Here is an 18,279-nt window from a genome sequence, read left to right as displayed (position 1 = left end):
GAAACCATGCATTTTACTGGGACACACAGAGGCAAAGAAATAAATGTTTCTATCTAGCAATGTGTGCTTCATTAATATATATTTTAAATTGCTGGTATATATATTCCACTTATAAAATAAATGGAATAAAATACTTTGGGTTGTGATATTATAGGACTGTCTTCCTGTACAGTGAATACCATCATGTTTTATTCCTACATTTTATGTCCATGTATATGGCCTGTCAGACAGCGGATGTTTAAATAATTCCATTCCAAGGTTGTGCTTATGTGTGAAGTATGTTATATAATGTACTGTATTGCAATACACAGGGTGCATACGGTGTTATTTTTATACCTGTAGATAGGGACTAGGTAGCCATTTTTGTGTGCACTTCTTCATCAATCTTCTATCTGTAACTAGATCGTTATTAAACATGTGAATGCATGGACAGGATTCATTATAATTTGTACAGTTGTTAACAAGTTAAGCTTAATGATCTGTACTCTATTGAAGTGTGCTTACAACAAAATCTTAACTTTTAAATAATGTGACTCACACACCCAAGGGGCTATGGACACATCGTAGCAGCTAGAGGTTGATGTTAATGAGATGATATTAATAAAAAACGTGTGTAGTCACATCTGTTGAACATGCTGTGAGGTTGTGATGAAGTGCTGGTAAACAAACCAGTGTGTATCTCTACAGAAATGCAGAGACATGAAGGAGCGTCTGTTGAGTCAGCAGAGAGAGACTCAGGCGTCTCTGGAGCGTCTCCGAGCCCTAATCCGCCTCATCCAGCGTGATCACATGATCCAGGTCACCATGACAGCCACCACCACCACTTCAGGCGGAGCAGCCCTGCTCTCTCTGCCCTGGATCAAACCAAGCTCCACCAGCAGCACCAGCAGCTCCACAGCATCCCCTGCAGGGTCGTCTACACTGCTGCACAAGAGTATGCTGCACTCACAGGGCAACAACTGAGCCCATCGCAGGCAAAAACACTTTATTCATAACAACATGCGTGCGTTTTCTTTTACCACACAGCCCTTCCTGAGCTTAATAAGAGATACTCACAAAGGAAGCTGGAAACTGAATTCTGGCCAACGTGGGTTTTCCCCCAAGAGCTGTATTGTCTTAAGGAAAAAATATCAGAAAATATAAAGGAAACAAAATCAATACTAACTACAGTATATTCTTATTTCTTAAGTATTTTTTAAACCCAACACCTACAGTGCTTAAGAGAGTTTTTTGTTTTCTTTAACTTATTGTTTTTAATTTACTAAATGTTCTTGGCCTTAATGTATTTATGAGAAACGAGCAGATCACCATGCCGTCATGAATACAGATATGAAGTATTTTATGCGGCTAAAGCCTTTTTTTTTTTTTTTTTTAAATTACAGTTTTCTTTTTTAAAAGGGGGGATACTTGTTCTACATATAGCGAGAGAGCAAACATTAGAGTAGCGGTAGTTAATTGAGACATATGAGACAGAGGACTGTACAGTGATCTATTGGAGTCAGAAAATAAATCGTTCTCATTCTCCTCAGAACAACAGTCGCCATACAAATTCAGGTGAAAAGGAGATGGGAAAGTGGTTTTTGTTGTGTATGTACCGATGAGCATAAGAGCCTTCAAACAAACACACAAAAAAAGGAAAAAAAAAAAAGGAAAAAAAAAAGAGAATAACTTTTTTTTCAGTATTAATAGAGTTGAGATAAAGGAACAAAGTATTTAAGATGACTACAGAATTTAGCATTTCTAGTGGAAAATTTAGTATTTTCATGCGGATGCCTGTTCATAATTGTGAATGGAAGTATTGGAGAGAGGGGATTGTTGTACATATGTTGTATTGTTATAACAGGTCCTTCTGGTTTTTCTTCTGTATTGTTACTCCAATCAGAGCCTCATCAATGATGTTTCTTTCCGTTTCTGTTGCAATGACAACAAAAGTGGACATTAGGAAGGGCCATTCAAGATCCAATGAGTATGTGCACCTATTGTCAAACCCTTTCTTTTCTTTCTCCAGTATATAAGATATGCCAAAAAAACCCTTACGTTTTTAAGCTGGGAGCGTTCCCATCTTTCACCATTGTCTTTACTATCTGTCTTGTCTGTATTTGTAGTTTTTGCTTTAATGATGCCTTATTTCCTAATCGCCACATTGACATTATGTACAATTGAACATATTTTTGCAAGGACACATCTGACTGGAGTTGTGTCTGTTTGGTTATTTAATTTTCTTAATCTGTGAGATGATCTAAATGAACACTGCCTCAAGAACAAGGTTAGATAACGCCAGGGTTTATTAAATATATCATATTAAAATGAGAAAACTTACCTGGAATTCATTTTTTGAAAGGACAATTTTGTGTCACCTTTGCTAGTCTGTCTTCCTGTTCGTCTAAAAGATTTCTTAAGGTGCGCAGTTCTGACCCGGCCTGTGAGGCACGGCCCGTGCAGAGGAAAAGCTGACCTGCCTTTGCTTTATGTCTTTAGCTAATGATCAGCGTTCAACCCCGGTCAGCAGGGTCTGAGCCTGATCACGGTCCAGTGGAGCAGAAATCGCAGGTCACATGGTCTCGAACTACGTTCAGCTATAATCACCATCAAAGATCAAAGATTCCTAAATAACCATGGCAGATATAAAAAGACAAACAACTCAACACAAGACATCCAGTATCATTATCTATTATCATTAGGTAAGGGCTTAACAGGTATGTGGATCTATGGATGTGGAAACATTATTTAAGTGCATATCATGGATTCCTAGCATGGTCTGTAGCATTACTGTAAATTACACAGTTAAATCAGACCAGTGTGCACCATCCAGATCAGAATGTAAGTAATTGCAAGCATATCACCGACTCGTCCGTGAGACCCCCACATCATACCGACGACCACAGGAAACTGCAGAGGCTACATTATATAGATTAGAATCAAACCACCCTGCAAACAGAAAAGTCGACAATAAAATAAAAAAAAAGAAAAAAGAAAAAGAAAAAAAAAAAGCAAACGCCCGTATCTGAGCTCTGTTCAGTGGAGTTCTGCCCTTCATGCATCATACGAGACATGTCCCCACCTCCCTCACAGTCCACTCTCCCCCATATTCCAGAATATTCTCCGGGACAAACTGTGCCGTGCTTATACAGATCTATTTTAATACACTCGACACTACGTTGAACAAGATGAAACTTTTTTATATTCTTTTATCAATGAACGTGAGAAAGAAAAAGACAAAAAGAACATGACAATTTTTTATTGTTTGCCAATTATGCATTTAGCTTGCAATGTGTGATGTGTCTGTATGCTATGAGGAAAAGGTAGCAAAGATAAAACTGAACTTGAAAAGGCAACAAGGCTACTGTTAGATGGAGGTCTTCGGACTGTCAGAATAGTGTTGTTTTCTTTGTTATTATGGAAGGGGACTGTCCAGTGGATAGTATGTATAGGAAAGTGTTTGTCTTACATATGCCAATGTAGTTTTTTTTCTTTATGATGCATTCAAAGTTGATCGATGGAAGTTGGTAAATGGTAAAGAGTAGTCACACTTTTTTGTACCAAGTTCTTATTGAAATCTGAATCAATAATAAACATGGAGAATTGGAGTATTTGTTAAATGTGTTGTATGTTGTGTAAGTGTGTGTACAAAGCATTTATTACAGTGCATTTACATTTTTTAAATGCAGGTGTCTACTATGCTCCTGTCCTTTTCATTAGGTTCAGGTGCAAAACAGGGAAACAAAAAATCTTCAGCATTTCTAAAAAATAAATAAATAAAAAAATAAAAATGATGCAAGAACTGTTATGAGAAGCTTTATTAAATATTTCTCTTTTCCTAAATCCACATCATCAGAAACCCTGACAATCCAGACACTTGTACAGTTATATTCATTTTGCATAAAACCAAAGACAAATATATACAGATAAGCTACAAGTGAATTAGATTAGCATTGCTGTTGCTAATTGCACTTAGCCTTGTAACAAACCCTACAGGAAAATCAACTTTTAAACCTATATACAAATTTAACTTTTTATCAAGCATCATATTGTGTGGCTGTGTGGCTTCAGGAGGGTTTAAAGAATCTTTCACCTCAGTACAGACATATCACTGCAGATGGTGTTACTAAAATGAACTAAATATTGAAGGGTGAGAGATATAGATTCCTTCTGAGAACCCAGTCAGCTTCCAGTGATTATCTGGCATCAGGTCACACACATCAGGTCTACATAACTCATTAGTGAAATGCAAATATTTAATACAAAAGATCAGTGAAGCATAAAAATGGAACAGTGTCATTTCATAACAGCTCACTGCTGCTGCGATTCATGCCTTCAAGGTGATCTCTGCTGCCTGCAGCGAATGGTTGCCATGGTAATCCTGAGTGCAGTTGTAATTTAGGGGAAATTTGCTTTGATTTGTGTGTTTACACGGTCATCGTGGGTGTGCATGTCGAAAGACACATTTTAAACCACACGTACTTCGCACATCAGCGTTCGAGTGATGAACGGCAAGATTAACGCTATTTAGAAGCAATATGTGCAAAGATATTAATGTCTAGTATATAGCATTAACGTGTTTGCAGGCCCTGTAGTAGAATGCGTCTTAACGTTAATAAATCCAAAGAGATCGATGGTAGCAGTCTACAGTGCATAAATCTGACTTAGGAGACACTCATAAGTAAATACATTCAGCATAACAAAAGACCTTCAGTGTGGTTTAGTGTTAAAGTATTATACACGATGTGCAACCTTAGTGGTTTGGTCTGCAGCACAATAAGCTTACGGAGCGTAAACGTTTTGCCCCATGACTCCACAGGTCACCGAGAGCCGATACATCATATCAGTGGCACAAGCAATAATAATAAGGCCAGGTGTTTGGCTTCCTGCTGTGAGCTGTAGTGGGAGTGTGTGAAGCACTGTGGAGTGTGTAAAGCAGTCAGGGCAGTACCTGCTGTGAAGGGCAAATGGAGCTAAAGATGGCATTGTAGTGCTCGATAAGTAGCTCAGTGAACATGTTGAGTGGTGTGATGGCATTCAGAGACACACCGCCATGACGAGGCCACACCAGGTTCACCCCAAACACGCATGCCAGGTTAGAGGAGCTCATTTTATTAAAGATGCTTTCCTGAGACACCTGCAGAGTGTGAAGTGATTAGATTTACAAACTGAGCGCACTCTATAGATGTACAGTAAACAAAACATTCATATCACTTAGAGCCTGTGGTAATAATCACTTCCTATTATAAATACAGACAAATTAGTATAGCAAGTACATGCATCCTAAAATATTCACTAATGTTAACCAACTAGCTTGTTGTTAACAAAAGCACATTACTAAGCTTGTACTGAGGCCAGAGCATATGATTTTCATCATGTTTAGACTCAGTGAACGATCACATCACATCATTTATTAGTTTGAAAACAATGTACTGGTTCTTTGAATATATGCAGCTTTTATGCTTGTGCATGTTACACAGCCATTTATGATCAAGAATCGGTTTGATCGTGTATGATAATGCAATTAGATACAGACTTGGAACTGTGTATAACTATAATCTTTACCCAGGCACTTTCAGTAAAAGACTTTAGTCTATACAATGTGTAACCTGTACATTATCCCTTTACTAATAGCAGCTCAGAGGACTATAGTACGTGCCTGGTTTGGGTGGCTTTATGCTAAGAGTCCCGAGATGTGCAGGGGTTTGTTGTAAGCAATTATACTCTGTTCTCTCTGATTAAACATCTGCATGTCATGGTGAGTAACGATGCCCCTGGGAATGCCTGCAAGAAGATTACTTTATTTTGCTGTACAGGGGGGTCAAACAGCTTCACATTAACATGAAGTCACAAACAGTGAATGTCAAATGCCATGAACTATAAATCTGTATAAGGGATTTAAAAATAATGATGACTTCTACGTGTGTGCAGAGAAATATGTGGAATATGTGAAAAACTAGGTGTCTTTCACAACAGAACGGTTAAAGCTAAGGAATAGATTCCTAGCCCCAGTCCTGGAGTACAGAATGAGCTAGTACTATCTGTTTATTAACAGATTACAAGACTGCAGGTAAAAACTCAGCCACGGACTCAATTCAAATAGCCCGCTACTGTATATCCATTCCTGTAGTCTAGAGAAACCTATTTATAGTTCAGGATTTGGGGGAAAGATTATTATTGCTGGATTTAGATGTAAGACCAGAAGCACAATTTATTTGTTTATTATTTGTTTGGCAGTCACAAGATGAGGCCAAACCTGTAGTGTATCACTTACCATATGCAGGAAACAGATGAGGTACTTCACCACGATGAAGTTATACTCTGGAAGCGACTCCACAATTCTTTTGCACCTTGAAACCCGTAAGCTGCTCTCCACCTCTGGGAAAAACACTGCCTTATTTTACAAAAGCCAGACATTGAATCCCATTGAAACATACATCAATAAATAATTTCACCATTCACAATACACAGAAGCCCGGTGTTATTTCTAGCAGTGTAAAATGAGCCCAGAATATTGCTGATACCTCCAGAGGGTACAAAGACACTTATCTCCTTGAACTCCATTCTCTTGCCTTCATCATATTCCACAGATCTGCTATTTAGTTGTCTGAGTGACCAATTAATTATTAATAGTGGTTAAATCGAGCCTCTGGGAGAATTGGAGCACCCTGAAATGTACTGAATGTTGAACACGGACCAGTTTCTGAATCAAACAGGTGTACTTGTGTGGCATGGATATGATCTGTAGTGTCCCCTGTGTCTCAACTACATCTCTTAATTGTCATTTAAAATGTAGTACAAAGAGGAAAGAGCTTAGATTAAGGCCTGGATCTAATACTCACTGATAAGATCCTGTATCTGGTTATATAATGTGAAGGTGAGGAGAGGCTCTGGAAGCTCACGAAGAAATGTCTTCAAAATCACAGCAGGAACATGAACATCAGAGTACTGCTCAAAGTTAACCGGCTTGCCTGAGGCAAAACACAGAGAGAGAGAGAAGGGAGAGAGAGAGGAGGAAGGGAAAGAAAAGGATTATACAATGGACTCATTCTGTTAAAAGAATAGTGAAGTGATTTTCGACCTGATTTCTATCCATGACATCTGTAATCATCACTGACAAGAACTTTAATACCTTTTAATGTACTGAGGAGAACGTGGTCAGTAAATATTTGAAACACATAACTATAATGTTACTACATAATACTATACATATCACTTTTACTAAACTTTCAAACCATGAAATAATACAGTATAATAAACAGTGACACAACAGTGCTTTAGATTTTCCAGCTCTCTCACTTCTTCAAATGTATACACAGATCTACAGATTATCTCCCAAAGCTTCAGTTTTTATACTATAGCTGAGCCTCTGCCATAACTATAAGGAACTGGGTTGTATTTAGGAACTTTCCATCCAACGTGCGTTGTCGTCACTTACGTTACATTGACTTTCTCATTAAACACTGCTGGAAAAAATATACCCAATTCCGTTACGACCTGGTCTAGGTCAGACCGTAACATACAGGTAAAAATAAAAATCACTCTATAAATAAGAAAAGAGAAAAAGAAACATGGCACGACAGTTTCGCTTCTTGGTTTTATTCTGTTTTAGGTGGTGACGGCCAAAATAATAAATAAAACTCCCTCTAACTCAACAAATACAACTCAGTTAACCTGATACAAAGAAAAGAAAAGAAAAGAAAAGAAAAGAAAATACATGTCCTTCCCTCACTCCCTATCTAACCAAAAACAATAATAAACAGAATAATCAAAACTGGCACCGACTTCCTACAAACCACTAAACAGGGTGTATTTACAATATCTACAAGGAAGCATATTTATAACATCTACGTTGATGCATATTAATATTATTTATTACTTATGGTTAAAGTTTTTCTCTTCAACACCACTGTCCCTTTCTGATATCAATATGACAGAAAAATTAGCACCACAATCCCTGAGTCCCTGAACATATCGCAAATATTTCACTTGAAATATATTTAATATGCTTTTAGAAATATCCAGGTATAATGAATCATACTGCAATTACTGCTCAGCTGCTATACATAAAGCCAGCAATATCCAGCACTTCCCTTTTGTTCTTTATTAAACAGAACACCATTTATGCTTGGCCTAAAGAATGCGTTCCTTCCCTCTTTTCTTACAAAACAGTGCCACAGCTTATCAACACTTCATTTAAGCAGTGATATATTGTGCTAAGTAAGCTTTTTTGTGAAGAGATATGCTTCAAGAAAGGTATTGTTGTAAGGACAAAAGGTGGCTCAATGAAAGCACAAATGAGAATGAGTAAAAGCGCAAATATGAGAAAGGATACGGCTGACTGATCGAGCTCTCCTCTGGGACTGAACTCTTTTATACGGTATTGGAAGGGATCGCTGTACGATTAGCTATTTATAACTACTGGACATATTAAAAAGGGACTCATTATTGTCTTCTTTCTGTATTAAACACAATTACATTGTCTCAATAAAAGAGAGATGTAGAATCATAACCTCAATGCTGAGAAGGGTATTAACAGAATTTTGTGTTAAATCTCCACAGGTAATTGGAGGAGTTAATGAAGTGGAAAGTCGAAACGGACACTATCTTAATGGGGAGTTGTGCAGGCGACGTGCTGCCTGGGATGCTATCGAGAATCATCAGAGGAGACTGAACCTTATTGATCTCCTTTTCATGGCTGTGGGAGGTGGGAGAGGGAAGGAGAGAGAGAAAGAGAGAGAGAGAGAGGGGGGAAGAGCTCACCCTGGTTATAGAGTTTCTGGATGTCCTTGATGAGCTGTACTCTAACTGACCTTCGGAAGATCCCTTCTGTTTTCAGCCCTGGGGGTGGGGGAGAGAGAGAGAGAGAGAGAGAGAGAGAGAGAGAGAGAGAGAGAGAGAGAGAGAGAGGGAGAGATACAGACAGACAGACAGACAGACAGAGTTGTGTTCTGAAACGAACCATTGAAAGGGGGTTCATTTTTTTCTATCTGTCTGAATAATGATATGAGCATGCAGGTGGGAAATGAAGATGTCAAAACAATAACAACATAAATCCAATACCCAGTTTTTAGAATCCAATTAGCTGGCCACTATTTTCTCTGCACTTACCTTTCTGTTTGAGGTAGGACACGGTTTGAGACATCACAGGAGGAATCAATACACCATTGTTTCTCTCTCGAATGCTGAAAAAGAAATTAAATAACAAATGCTTGCATGTAATCCACATACACACCAGATAATAAAATTGTGTAACAATACACAAATATCGGGTGAAATCAGTACGGAGTGTGAAAGAAAATACTGTAAACACTTTTTGATTACAAATCACTCTGTCCAATGTAGCTTAACAGCAGTGAAATTTTCTTGCTCAACATAAATCTCTGATGAATTTACTCACTACTGTAAGCTCACGCCAAACTGCTGTGTGGGCAGAGGAGGTCTAGGGGGCGCAGCCTTCGCTGGAAGAGCTGATCCACCTTTCTGAGCAGCCCGGAGCTCTTCGTCATGCCTGATCACAACAGGTAATGGAGAGTGAATTGTCATGACTTTGATCTTAGGCTAAGCATCAACTTAAACCTACAAGAACAGAACGTGTCTTTAAAGCAAATCCTCTCTTAAGTTATAAAAAAACAAAGAAATTCAATGTTTCTCCGTTACCAAATTTTAAACATGAACTTTTTTTACATTTATGTAAATGATCTAGCCAGCTCATTAGATCAGAGATTAACTACAGAGCTTAAGACTTTAGGTCAGAAAGGGAAGCATTTTCATTGATTTTTTTATTAAAAGATTAGCGCTGATAAATGAAGTGCTGAGTAAAATGAAGCATTGCTTTAAAATACAGATTGTCTGAACACAGCTGAACAAAGCAATGTGCACTGCATTCTCTGTCCTTGTGTTACTTTCAAACTACAAAACTAAAGTTTTCTAACTGCTACTCATGCTGTATCAAGCATTATCCACCCTCTTCCACATGCATGAGCTCACAGACCCCCACAATCGGCTAGTATCATTTTAACTGGGCCCGGCGCTTTAACCGTATTTATCATTACAACATGCGAAAAAGAGTTTAAAAATATCTGACTCAACTTAGATTTTTGTTCCAGATTTACAGCAGGAACTTTCTACTGTGAGTCTGATTGTATAAATATTCGGTATATTCATGAGTGTGTAAAAAGACAAAAGGCGTTACACATTGTGCACTTTTACATAACAGATGTAAAAACATGTTTTTTTTTTTTTAATCTATTTTCTGATTAACGTATTACATCAGACCTTAATACGGCTTGTGGGATGATGAGCTGCTCATAGTTGACGTGTTCTCTTAGCTCTGCCAGGTAGTTCACATAAGTTAGCTTCTTACCAAACTTGTGGCTAAGGTGAAAGAAGATAAAAGACACGTAAACACCACGGATACAATTAGAAAAGCCTGATGGTTAATATCATTTCTTTCTACCTTATAAGAGGTTTGAAAACGTTCCATAGGATCCGTATAAAATTTGTGGGGTGGACGACATAGAGGGCTTTAAGATTCTTCTTATACCTGGAATAGATGCACAGGAAAATAAAGACAAACATTTTAGCAACAGAAAGAACTAAAACCAAAATGGTAACAAGGAAACCCCCAATAAAAATAACTCTCCTAGCAAAATCTCTTAAAATAGACAGTTATTTCCACGCTTAGAAATTTCCCCTAATTTTCCTCATTATGGGAAATAAATGATTAACTCATAACTCTTTGCTCAGACGTGCTCTGTGAAGCTGGTCTGGTGTTACAGTTAGAGAAAAAAACACCACTAGGGACCAGTTAGTCAGACGGGTGGGTGAAGACATTTAAGTTACTCACTTTCTGTCGAATTCCCTGTAGGCATTTCGAAGCCAGCTCAGGGAGGGTTTGTTGATGCTGCGTAAGCCGTAATGAAAGTACACTACAGTGTAGTCAATCTCAACATACTGATCCAACGTATACTTGATATACCTGAAAATAAAACCGTACAAAAAAATGACGGTTTTCAACAGAGATATAAAGATACAAATGAAAACCCAAATAGTGTTAAATTGAACTCTAATCGCACTCACTCCAGAAGACGATGATGATTGAGCTGATGTGATGGAGGCATGCAGCTACTGCTAAAAATGATCAGCTTTCTGCCATAATTATCATCACCTAACACACACAAATGGTTACAAAAATATGGTTACTGTTTATAACATTTTGTTATATGGAACTTAGTCATCTCTGATGCATTCAGATTCTTAATAAAACATTTTCTTTCAAACATCTTCATCCATCAGACATTTTATCCGCTGAGAAGTCATAGTGATGCATGCGGTTTAAAACATTAATGCCCTGACCTTCATCATTAAAAGAAACAAGGAGTGGCCATGATGTCTGGGACGTTATGCACGTGTGGAAACAGTGCAATAGAAATAAACTTAAACAAAACAAGTTGTTACCTGTAACTTGGAGGATGCCGTGCCTCGCCACATCATAATAGGGATGTGATGCGTCTTGACAAGCATCGGCACTAGGTGGCGCTAAAGGGCAAAATTTCCCCTCATCCTCCTCCTCCTCCTTCTGCAACTCTTAAAAATAAATAAATAAATAAATAAATAAATGAATAAATGAATAAAAAGAATGAAGCAACTCTCCCTTAGCTTGTAATATCATCTGAAGATATTCTTAGATTTGACTTTTTGTCTGGTCAAATATTACTGCATCCTGTATAGTAACTTCCCAAAAGGACAAATGCACATTACAAACAACCTGAGTTTACAGACATTCATTCATTCATTCATTCATCTTCTACCGCTTATCTGAACTACCTCGGGTCACGGGGAGCCTGTGCGTCATTGGGCATCAAGGCAGGATACACCCTGGACGGAGTGCCAACCCATCACAGGGCACACACACACTCACACACACTCACGCAATCACACACTAGGGACAATTTTTCCAGAGATGCCAATCAACCTACCATGCATGTCTTTGGACCGGGGGAGGAAACCGGAGTACCCGGAGGAAACCCCCGAGGCACGGGGAGAACATGCAAACTCCACACACACAAGGTGGAGGCGGGAATCGAACCCCGACCCTGGAGGTGTGAGGCGAACGTGCTAACCTCTAAGCCACCGTGCCCCCCAGTTTACGGACATAAACTAATGTATTCCATTAAGTGTGTGAGGAGAAATTACAGCTAACTGTAGTAGTGGTCTAACTGGTGTCAATTTATCTGTCTGTGAGTCCTGGAACAAAACCAATACAAGACATGCAGCAGTGGTTTAGTAAAAAAGGAGCTTAGAGCCTGTCAAGGGCATTTTCAATATGAATAATAATCAGATCTGAGCTTTTTAATAAGAGGGGGAAAAAATGCAGCCGGATCTGTACACTTAAGGTTTAGATAACTTTAATACATTTTATTTTCTAGACATAACTATTACAACCATAAAGTGATAATATTTCTGCTGTTTACATCTCTTTAATTCACATGGAGTCCTAGTAGTTAAGCTTCAGAAACTTGACAGTTGCTTTTATTTGTGTTGAATCAGTATTTACTTTTGGAACGACTGGGGAAGGAAGCAGGCTATAAATATAGTCTCTGTTTTTATTTTTTTTTTTTAAAAAAAGAAGAAAAAAAAAAGGAAATGGCCAGTGGCGGTCGGTGGCCTGTGAGATAAGATGAAATCACATCTCTGACATTTCTGACTATGCTTTGACTGTACTGAAGGAGACAGAAACACTAGATTACTTCTTCCGCTGCCTGTAACACAAAAGGTTTTGTTTAAACAGAATAAAAAAAAAAAAAAAAGAGTTTTGGGGAAGGCATGACATTATATTTTACTACAGCACCCTCTTCTGGGGACAAAACAAGACACCTGCTGTTCATCTGAAACAAAGTCTATTATACACTGTATGTCAACATTTTATTTAATAAAAGTATGTCTTATTTTTCAGTCGTTAATATTTGCAAATTTTTTGTGGTAGTAAAAATGTTTTCGGGAAGCTGCTGGATTGCTGAGCAAACACACTGACTCCAAGCTAAAAGTATGTACTGGCTTCTGTATGTTTAATTATCTGAGCACCGCTGGCACACACACACAATTTTTTAAAAGTCATCATTATCTGAAAAGTGAACTGTTCCTCTCCCAAGATGGTAAATATAACTCCTCATCATGGTGCATGCCGAATTCAGCACATGGTTTCGGAGAAATGGGCCTGTTTACTGTTTGATCCTTCACACAACCTACTTCCTTCCTTAGCATGAAGTCAACAACTGACTCAGGCAGGAGTAAGAGTCACTACTGCCATTTTGGATTACTAATTCCTTTGCAGACATCTGAGGAAGGTCATGGCTGAATCATGAGAGAGTTTACTGACCCCAAACGTCAGGGGCGCTTTGTAGACAGAAAGGGGATACCTCCAAGCTTGAAGGTTACACTGAATACACACCGGATACAATGTGGTCGAATCGCATCACGACTGTGGAAGCAATCTATACTGTAGGACACATGCGTTACGCATATGTTACAAGCATGACCGCTCAGTTAGGAAAAACTGCTGTAATTTGCGCATGTAAAGTGAGACAACAGTGCATTTTTCTGGTTTATATACTACAAATCCACTTTACACTTGTGTGAGTTAAAATAATCTAACAGATAAAGTGTAAAAAAAAAATTTCCGCTGATGTATACTTATTTATAGAGTATGTTACATGCATTAAACCACTGCGCTATTTAAAACACACACACACACACACACAATAACCCTATATATTGTAATGATAAAACAGTTCAAACCTGAGACACCTATCTCTGCCAGCTGTTCCAGGTCATTAGCTGAGATCATGGTAAAGGTGTTTTCAGCTGAGCTCTGTCACATTCTGCAAAGAGAATAATGATTTACTTGCTGGCCTCAAGCCAAAAGCAACTTTTAATCTGACAAAATAATACAAACAGTTTCTCAAATAAAAACCTGCTGTGACACACAGCAGAATAATATTATCCTTTTACTCCTAAACATTGACACTGACAGAAAATATATATATATCTATATGCTCTTTTGATTTAAAAAGCTTGTGGAACATATTTCATTGGTGTTAATTTGTGCCAAACACTCAATCAAAAACAATCAATCTTTCTTGAAATCTGTAATTGGCATGTCAACTAATATCCTAGTAAATGTGCACAGAGATAACCAACTCTAATGTTCACAGTGAGGGGAAATATGTACATATGAAATAGGCACTGTTATTTTTCTTATTTAATATTATTTCAGGGTGTCTAATTCACACACACTCACACACACACACTTCTGAGGTATGGTGGTGATTCATTAAATACTGCAAGGCATGAGGCAGGACCTCACCAGTTGTCCTTTTCTGGACCACTTTTGGTAGGTACTAACCAGTGGATACCAGGAACCTGCTATTTAGATGTTCTGACCCAGTCGTCTCACCATCACAAACTGGCCCTTCATAAAATGTCTCAGATCTTTAGGCGTTCTCATTTTTCTCAAATAATAATTCACTTCATATTTTAGTGGTTCTAATGGCTGATAGATCAGAAATGATAGATCAGAAAAATCTGTCCATCTGTTAAATTTCCAAATGCACCCCACCCCACCATCCAGGCAATTACCCTTAAATCACACCGAATCTATTGTTTTAACACATAATTTAAATATAAAGTATCCAGAAACACCCAAGGTAGTTCGGATAAGCGATAGATAGAGAGAGAGAGAGAGAGAGAGAGAGAGAGAGAGAGAGAGAGTGTGTGAGTGTGTGTGAGTGAGTGAGTGACTGAATCCAGAAACTGATCTACAAATAATTAACCTTATGGACAAGCTTCACCAGGTGTTTCTTTTGGGTTCCTTCCTTCCCTTTTCTCTCCATCTCCCTAGTGCTTTACTTTGGTTAAATAAGTGCTTTCTTTAAGCTAAACCTCTATACAGAGCACTTGTTGGGATGGTAACAGTGCTTTGTAAATTCAGTGCTAGATCTGATCAGAGCCCAAGTGTATATTATTCATTTTTTAACCAACACTTATGTTTTTCAGCAACATCTGTCCTGATATTGTGAGAGATCTCATTTTATTGGCCATTCGGCTTTAGAGAAATCAGATTATTCAGTGACCACACAATAATATTTAGAAGATAACCAAAAAACCGATGTCATGAGTCGTGGACATTTGCTAGACTTAGGCATGACCTGGAATGCCTGGAATGCTGCTCAGTTTGTGAAAGCATGTGACACGGCTCTGTGCCGCACTGCTAATGAAAATAAAAACGTGACTGCAATCTAAAATTTTACATTGTTATATATCGGTCTTGTCCTAAATTCCATCTGTATGGATGTGAAATTTAAACACATACAGTATTGACCCGCAGTGTTTCATGGCATAAAGTGTGCACTTTATCTGGTGATAAGACCTTTCCTGAAACAGATCATAAAAATATATTTTGAATGTGATGTGTCTGAAACTCTTTTATAGAATATAGAAAATCACATGGCAGAGTGAAACTGTTCAATACAACTGCTGGATTAAGAACTGAATATAGACTAGAAAGAATGCAATTTAGATTTAAAGGTAAAATCCAAAATATGACCATTATCACTTGCTTAAAACTATTTTATATTAAATTACATTTTTCTCATATTAAACACCACTGAATTTGGGCTAACCATCCCTAACAATTTCATATCAATCCCTAATGAATTGCAGCACATTTCTAGACTCATTACATTTTTCGTGTGCTTTGTTTCACCAAAGATATTAAACCCCGATCCACATTCTTCGGCTGGGGTTTCATAGTGCTGCTCAAATACAAAAACAAATCAAATCCCAAACGTCATTACAAAAACAACAACAACAAAAAAACATCAGAGCTAAAAACACGTAGTTCGATCTGAGGACGAAATTTACTGTCCTTTCCTTCATCCTTTTAGAAAACTTTCAGAAAGCACGAGCTGTCGCTATCTTCCAAATTCCCAGACAGATCCATTAAAGCTGACAGTGAGGTGAGGTTCCTGTAGGATGGGGAATTTAGATATGGCATGGTGTGACAAAATAACACTATATCTGTATACTGTGATAAGAAAATCTAAAATAGTTTCACTGGGACACATGCCTTAAAATAGTTTACAAAATTAGCAGTCTGGTCTACTTTAAACCCTTGAATTTCTGGGCCCAAAACACATTATTTATGGATGTTTAAATGATTTTTTTTTTTTTTTGGAGTCAGTGTATTTTTAAGAGTCAATTTTCATAGTGTTAAAACCCTACAATACTTTAGATGGCACTTTAACTCAAATTTCACAATTCTTTGCAGTTCTGCTGTACATTTTATCTGTTTAACTGATTTACACTCACTAATACATGTTCAACCTGTATTAGAAAAAAAAGGGGGAAAAAGGAGGAAAAAAAATCAGGAAAAGTTAGACTAGCATTCAGCTTACTGCATTCAGTCAGGTTTTAAGAATAGCTCAAATTTGTCCAAATAAATCTTGAAGTCAGTTAAAATATTCTAGATGTAAACTTGAGTAACTTTAACTAATAAACCTCAGTTATGTGGAGTGAAGAGCCGATACATCTGAGCCGATACACCTGAGCCGATTGATAAACCTGAGCCGATACACCTCAGAAAAACCTATTTTTAAAGTTTTTTTTGGTGTCGTGTGGTGAACTAAAGTAATTCTAAACTTTCTAACTCCACTTATATCGTTCTCGCCTGCACATGAAGCCTTTGAAAAGTTTGAAAACTTTTGAAAAAAAAAAAGAAAAAGAAAGTAAAATTTTTTTTACCGTCAGTGTTGAATCAGGTGCACAAAAACAAGTTTTCGTATGAGACTAGCTTAGCACTGCGCATGCGCTGTTGCCGTCGCGTTCTTTCACAGTTCAACTTTCAAACATTCTTCAAAGTAGTGAAGTTAAGTTCGGGCGCAAATCCAAACTACCTCCTAATCACAAAAGGTGTGAAAATAGTGCTCCAGCAGCCCTGAGTATGGAGAAATTATACTTTCTGAAGTAGCTTCAGCATTGGCAGGTTTACACCGGTGAACAGCAAGACTAGAAAAAATACCTACTTGAATAAATCCAACATTGTTCACAAACGGAAGTGAAATGGGCGTGTTATGGAAATCATACACTCCCAGCCATAGATAAGGTTTATCACACTCAGATCTTATATATAACACACACACACACACACACACACACACACACACACACACGTGTGTGTATATAACCAGGGCAAACTGGTTAAAAACTGTTAAATGGCCCACCTCCATTTTTTAACATTTTTCTGTCTAAACAAACAAATTTATCATATGAGAACTGCAGTGATAAGCTAAGCAGCGGTTCTCAATGTGGGGTCTGAAAAGCAGTGAAAACAGCTTCTACATTACAATTACTAATACAATCTTATAGACACTTATTTTACAACACAACACTAAGACAATTAGAAAGTCATACATACCATTTATAGATCAGATTACTCAAGTAATAATTAAGTCTGAATATAACTTATAGCCTATATGAGCAGCTCCTTGAGTTTTATCGGCTGGTACCTGGTGAGAACAAGCTGGATTTTTCAGCAGAGATTAGCTGAATTTGTTGAATTTATGCCTTAATAACTGAAGACAAGTAGACCCATAAAACCTTTGCCTAATGTGTTCTTTTGTTGGAAAGTTTAGGAAATAACAAGCCCTAGAGCTCCAAATAGGCAGAATATTACAGTGCACATAATGAGTCTAATATTTTGAAAGAAAATCCTATGTTATATGGTGTTATGAAAGGTTCATCCAGAAAGTCAAACCAAAGAATTAAAAAGAAAGATGTAACCTTTTCTAATTAGAGTTTAACACTAGAAATCTTAAAAAGTCCCTGTGTAAGTTTTAATGAAGGGTGCCATTGCTATGATAAATTCACAGCAACAGACAGTGAAATTTACTATGAATTGCATTCTCCTTGTTTTCATAGGCAAAATCCCAAAGCCATGACTAACACACAAAGCCAGAGAAGAAGAAAAGAAATAAGCATTATATTTTATTCTCTGCCATCTCTGAGTTGACCTCACTGAAGTGCTGCTTTGATTTGTCAGACAGTCTTGCCTGGGCTATGGCTACTAATTGGCTGCAAGTGTCAATCAGATCTTTTCAACTTTGCTCTTGTCTTTGGTCTTTAACCTTTTCCCAGCCTAAATACCAGCCCCAGGCTCAGGTAAACCATCTAATGATGGATGACAGAGAATTACTGCAGGATTGAGAGAATGTTTTATAGATAAAAATAGACAAAAATAGT

General features: G+C 37.6%; 2 protein-coding genes across 4 annotated transcripts in view; one reads left to right on the top strand and one right to left on the bottom strand.

Moving 5' to 3' along the window:
* Positions 1-3,599, top strand: part of phf21b (PHD finger protein 21B) — a 64,276-nt gene extending 60,677 nt beyond the window's left edge. For all 3 annotated transcript variants that reach the window (XM_060889960.1, XM_060889961.1, XM_060889962.1), the window contains one exon: positions 688-3,599. In XM_060889960.1, coding sequence (XP_060745943.1) covers positions 688-963 — 276 coding nt within the window. In that variant the 3' untranslated portion in view covers positions 964-3,599. The remainder of the gene's footprint in view (positions 1-687) is intronic.
* Positions 3,600-3,782: 183 nt separating this feature from the next.
* Positions 3,783-17,089, bottom strand: LOC132859275 (rho GTPase-activating protein 8-like). The gene is made up of 13 exons (XM_060889967.1): positions 16,783-17,089; positions 13,780-13,862; positions 11,440-11,568; positions 11,062-11,149; positions 10,829-10,960; positions 10,439-10,525; positions 10,258-10,356; positions 9,380-9,490; positions 9,091-9,164; positions 8,743-8,820; positions 6,822-6,950; positions 6,254-6,357; positions 3,783-5,116 (listed from the first exon to the last, which is right to left on the bottom strand). Exons 2-13 carry the CDS (start codon positions 13,826-13,828, stop codon positions 4,919-4,921), a joined length of 1,278 nt encoding a protein of 425 aa, XP_060745950.1. The 5' UTR covers positions 13,829-13,862; positions 16,783-17,089; the 3' UTR covers positions 3,783-4,918.
* Between the last annotated feature and the right edge of the window lie 1,190 nt (positions 17,090-18,279).

Source organism: Tachysurus vachellii, chromosome 16 (assembly GCF_030014155.1).
Source record: "Tachysurus vachellii isolate PV-2020 chromosome 16, HZAU_Pvac_v1, whole genome shotgun sequence".
Classification (NCBI taxonomy): domain Eukaryota; kingdom Metazoa; phylum Chordata; class Actinopteri; order Siluriformes; family Bagridae; genus Tachysurus; species Tachysurus vachellii.
This window is presented reverse-complemented; position numbering and strand designations above follow the sequence as displayed.

What these genes read in the sequence shown, in the direction of transcription:
- LOC132859275 (XM_060889967.1), bottom strand. Translation starts at nt 13,828, where the DNA reads ATGATCTCAGCTAATGACCTGGAACAGCTGGCAGAGATAGGTGTCTCA. An exon ending in AATCATCATCGTCTTCTGGA is followed by an intron (nt 10,961 to 11,061) that starts GTGAGTGCGATT and finishes TTTTATTTTCAG; the next exon opens with GTATATCAAGTATACGTTGG. An exon ending in TCATCTGTTTCCTGCATATG is followed by an intron (nt 5,117 to 6,253) that starts GTAAGTGATACA and finishes CACACTCTGCAG; the next exon opens with GTGTCTCAGGAAAGCATCTT.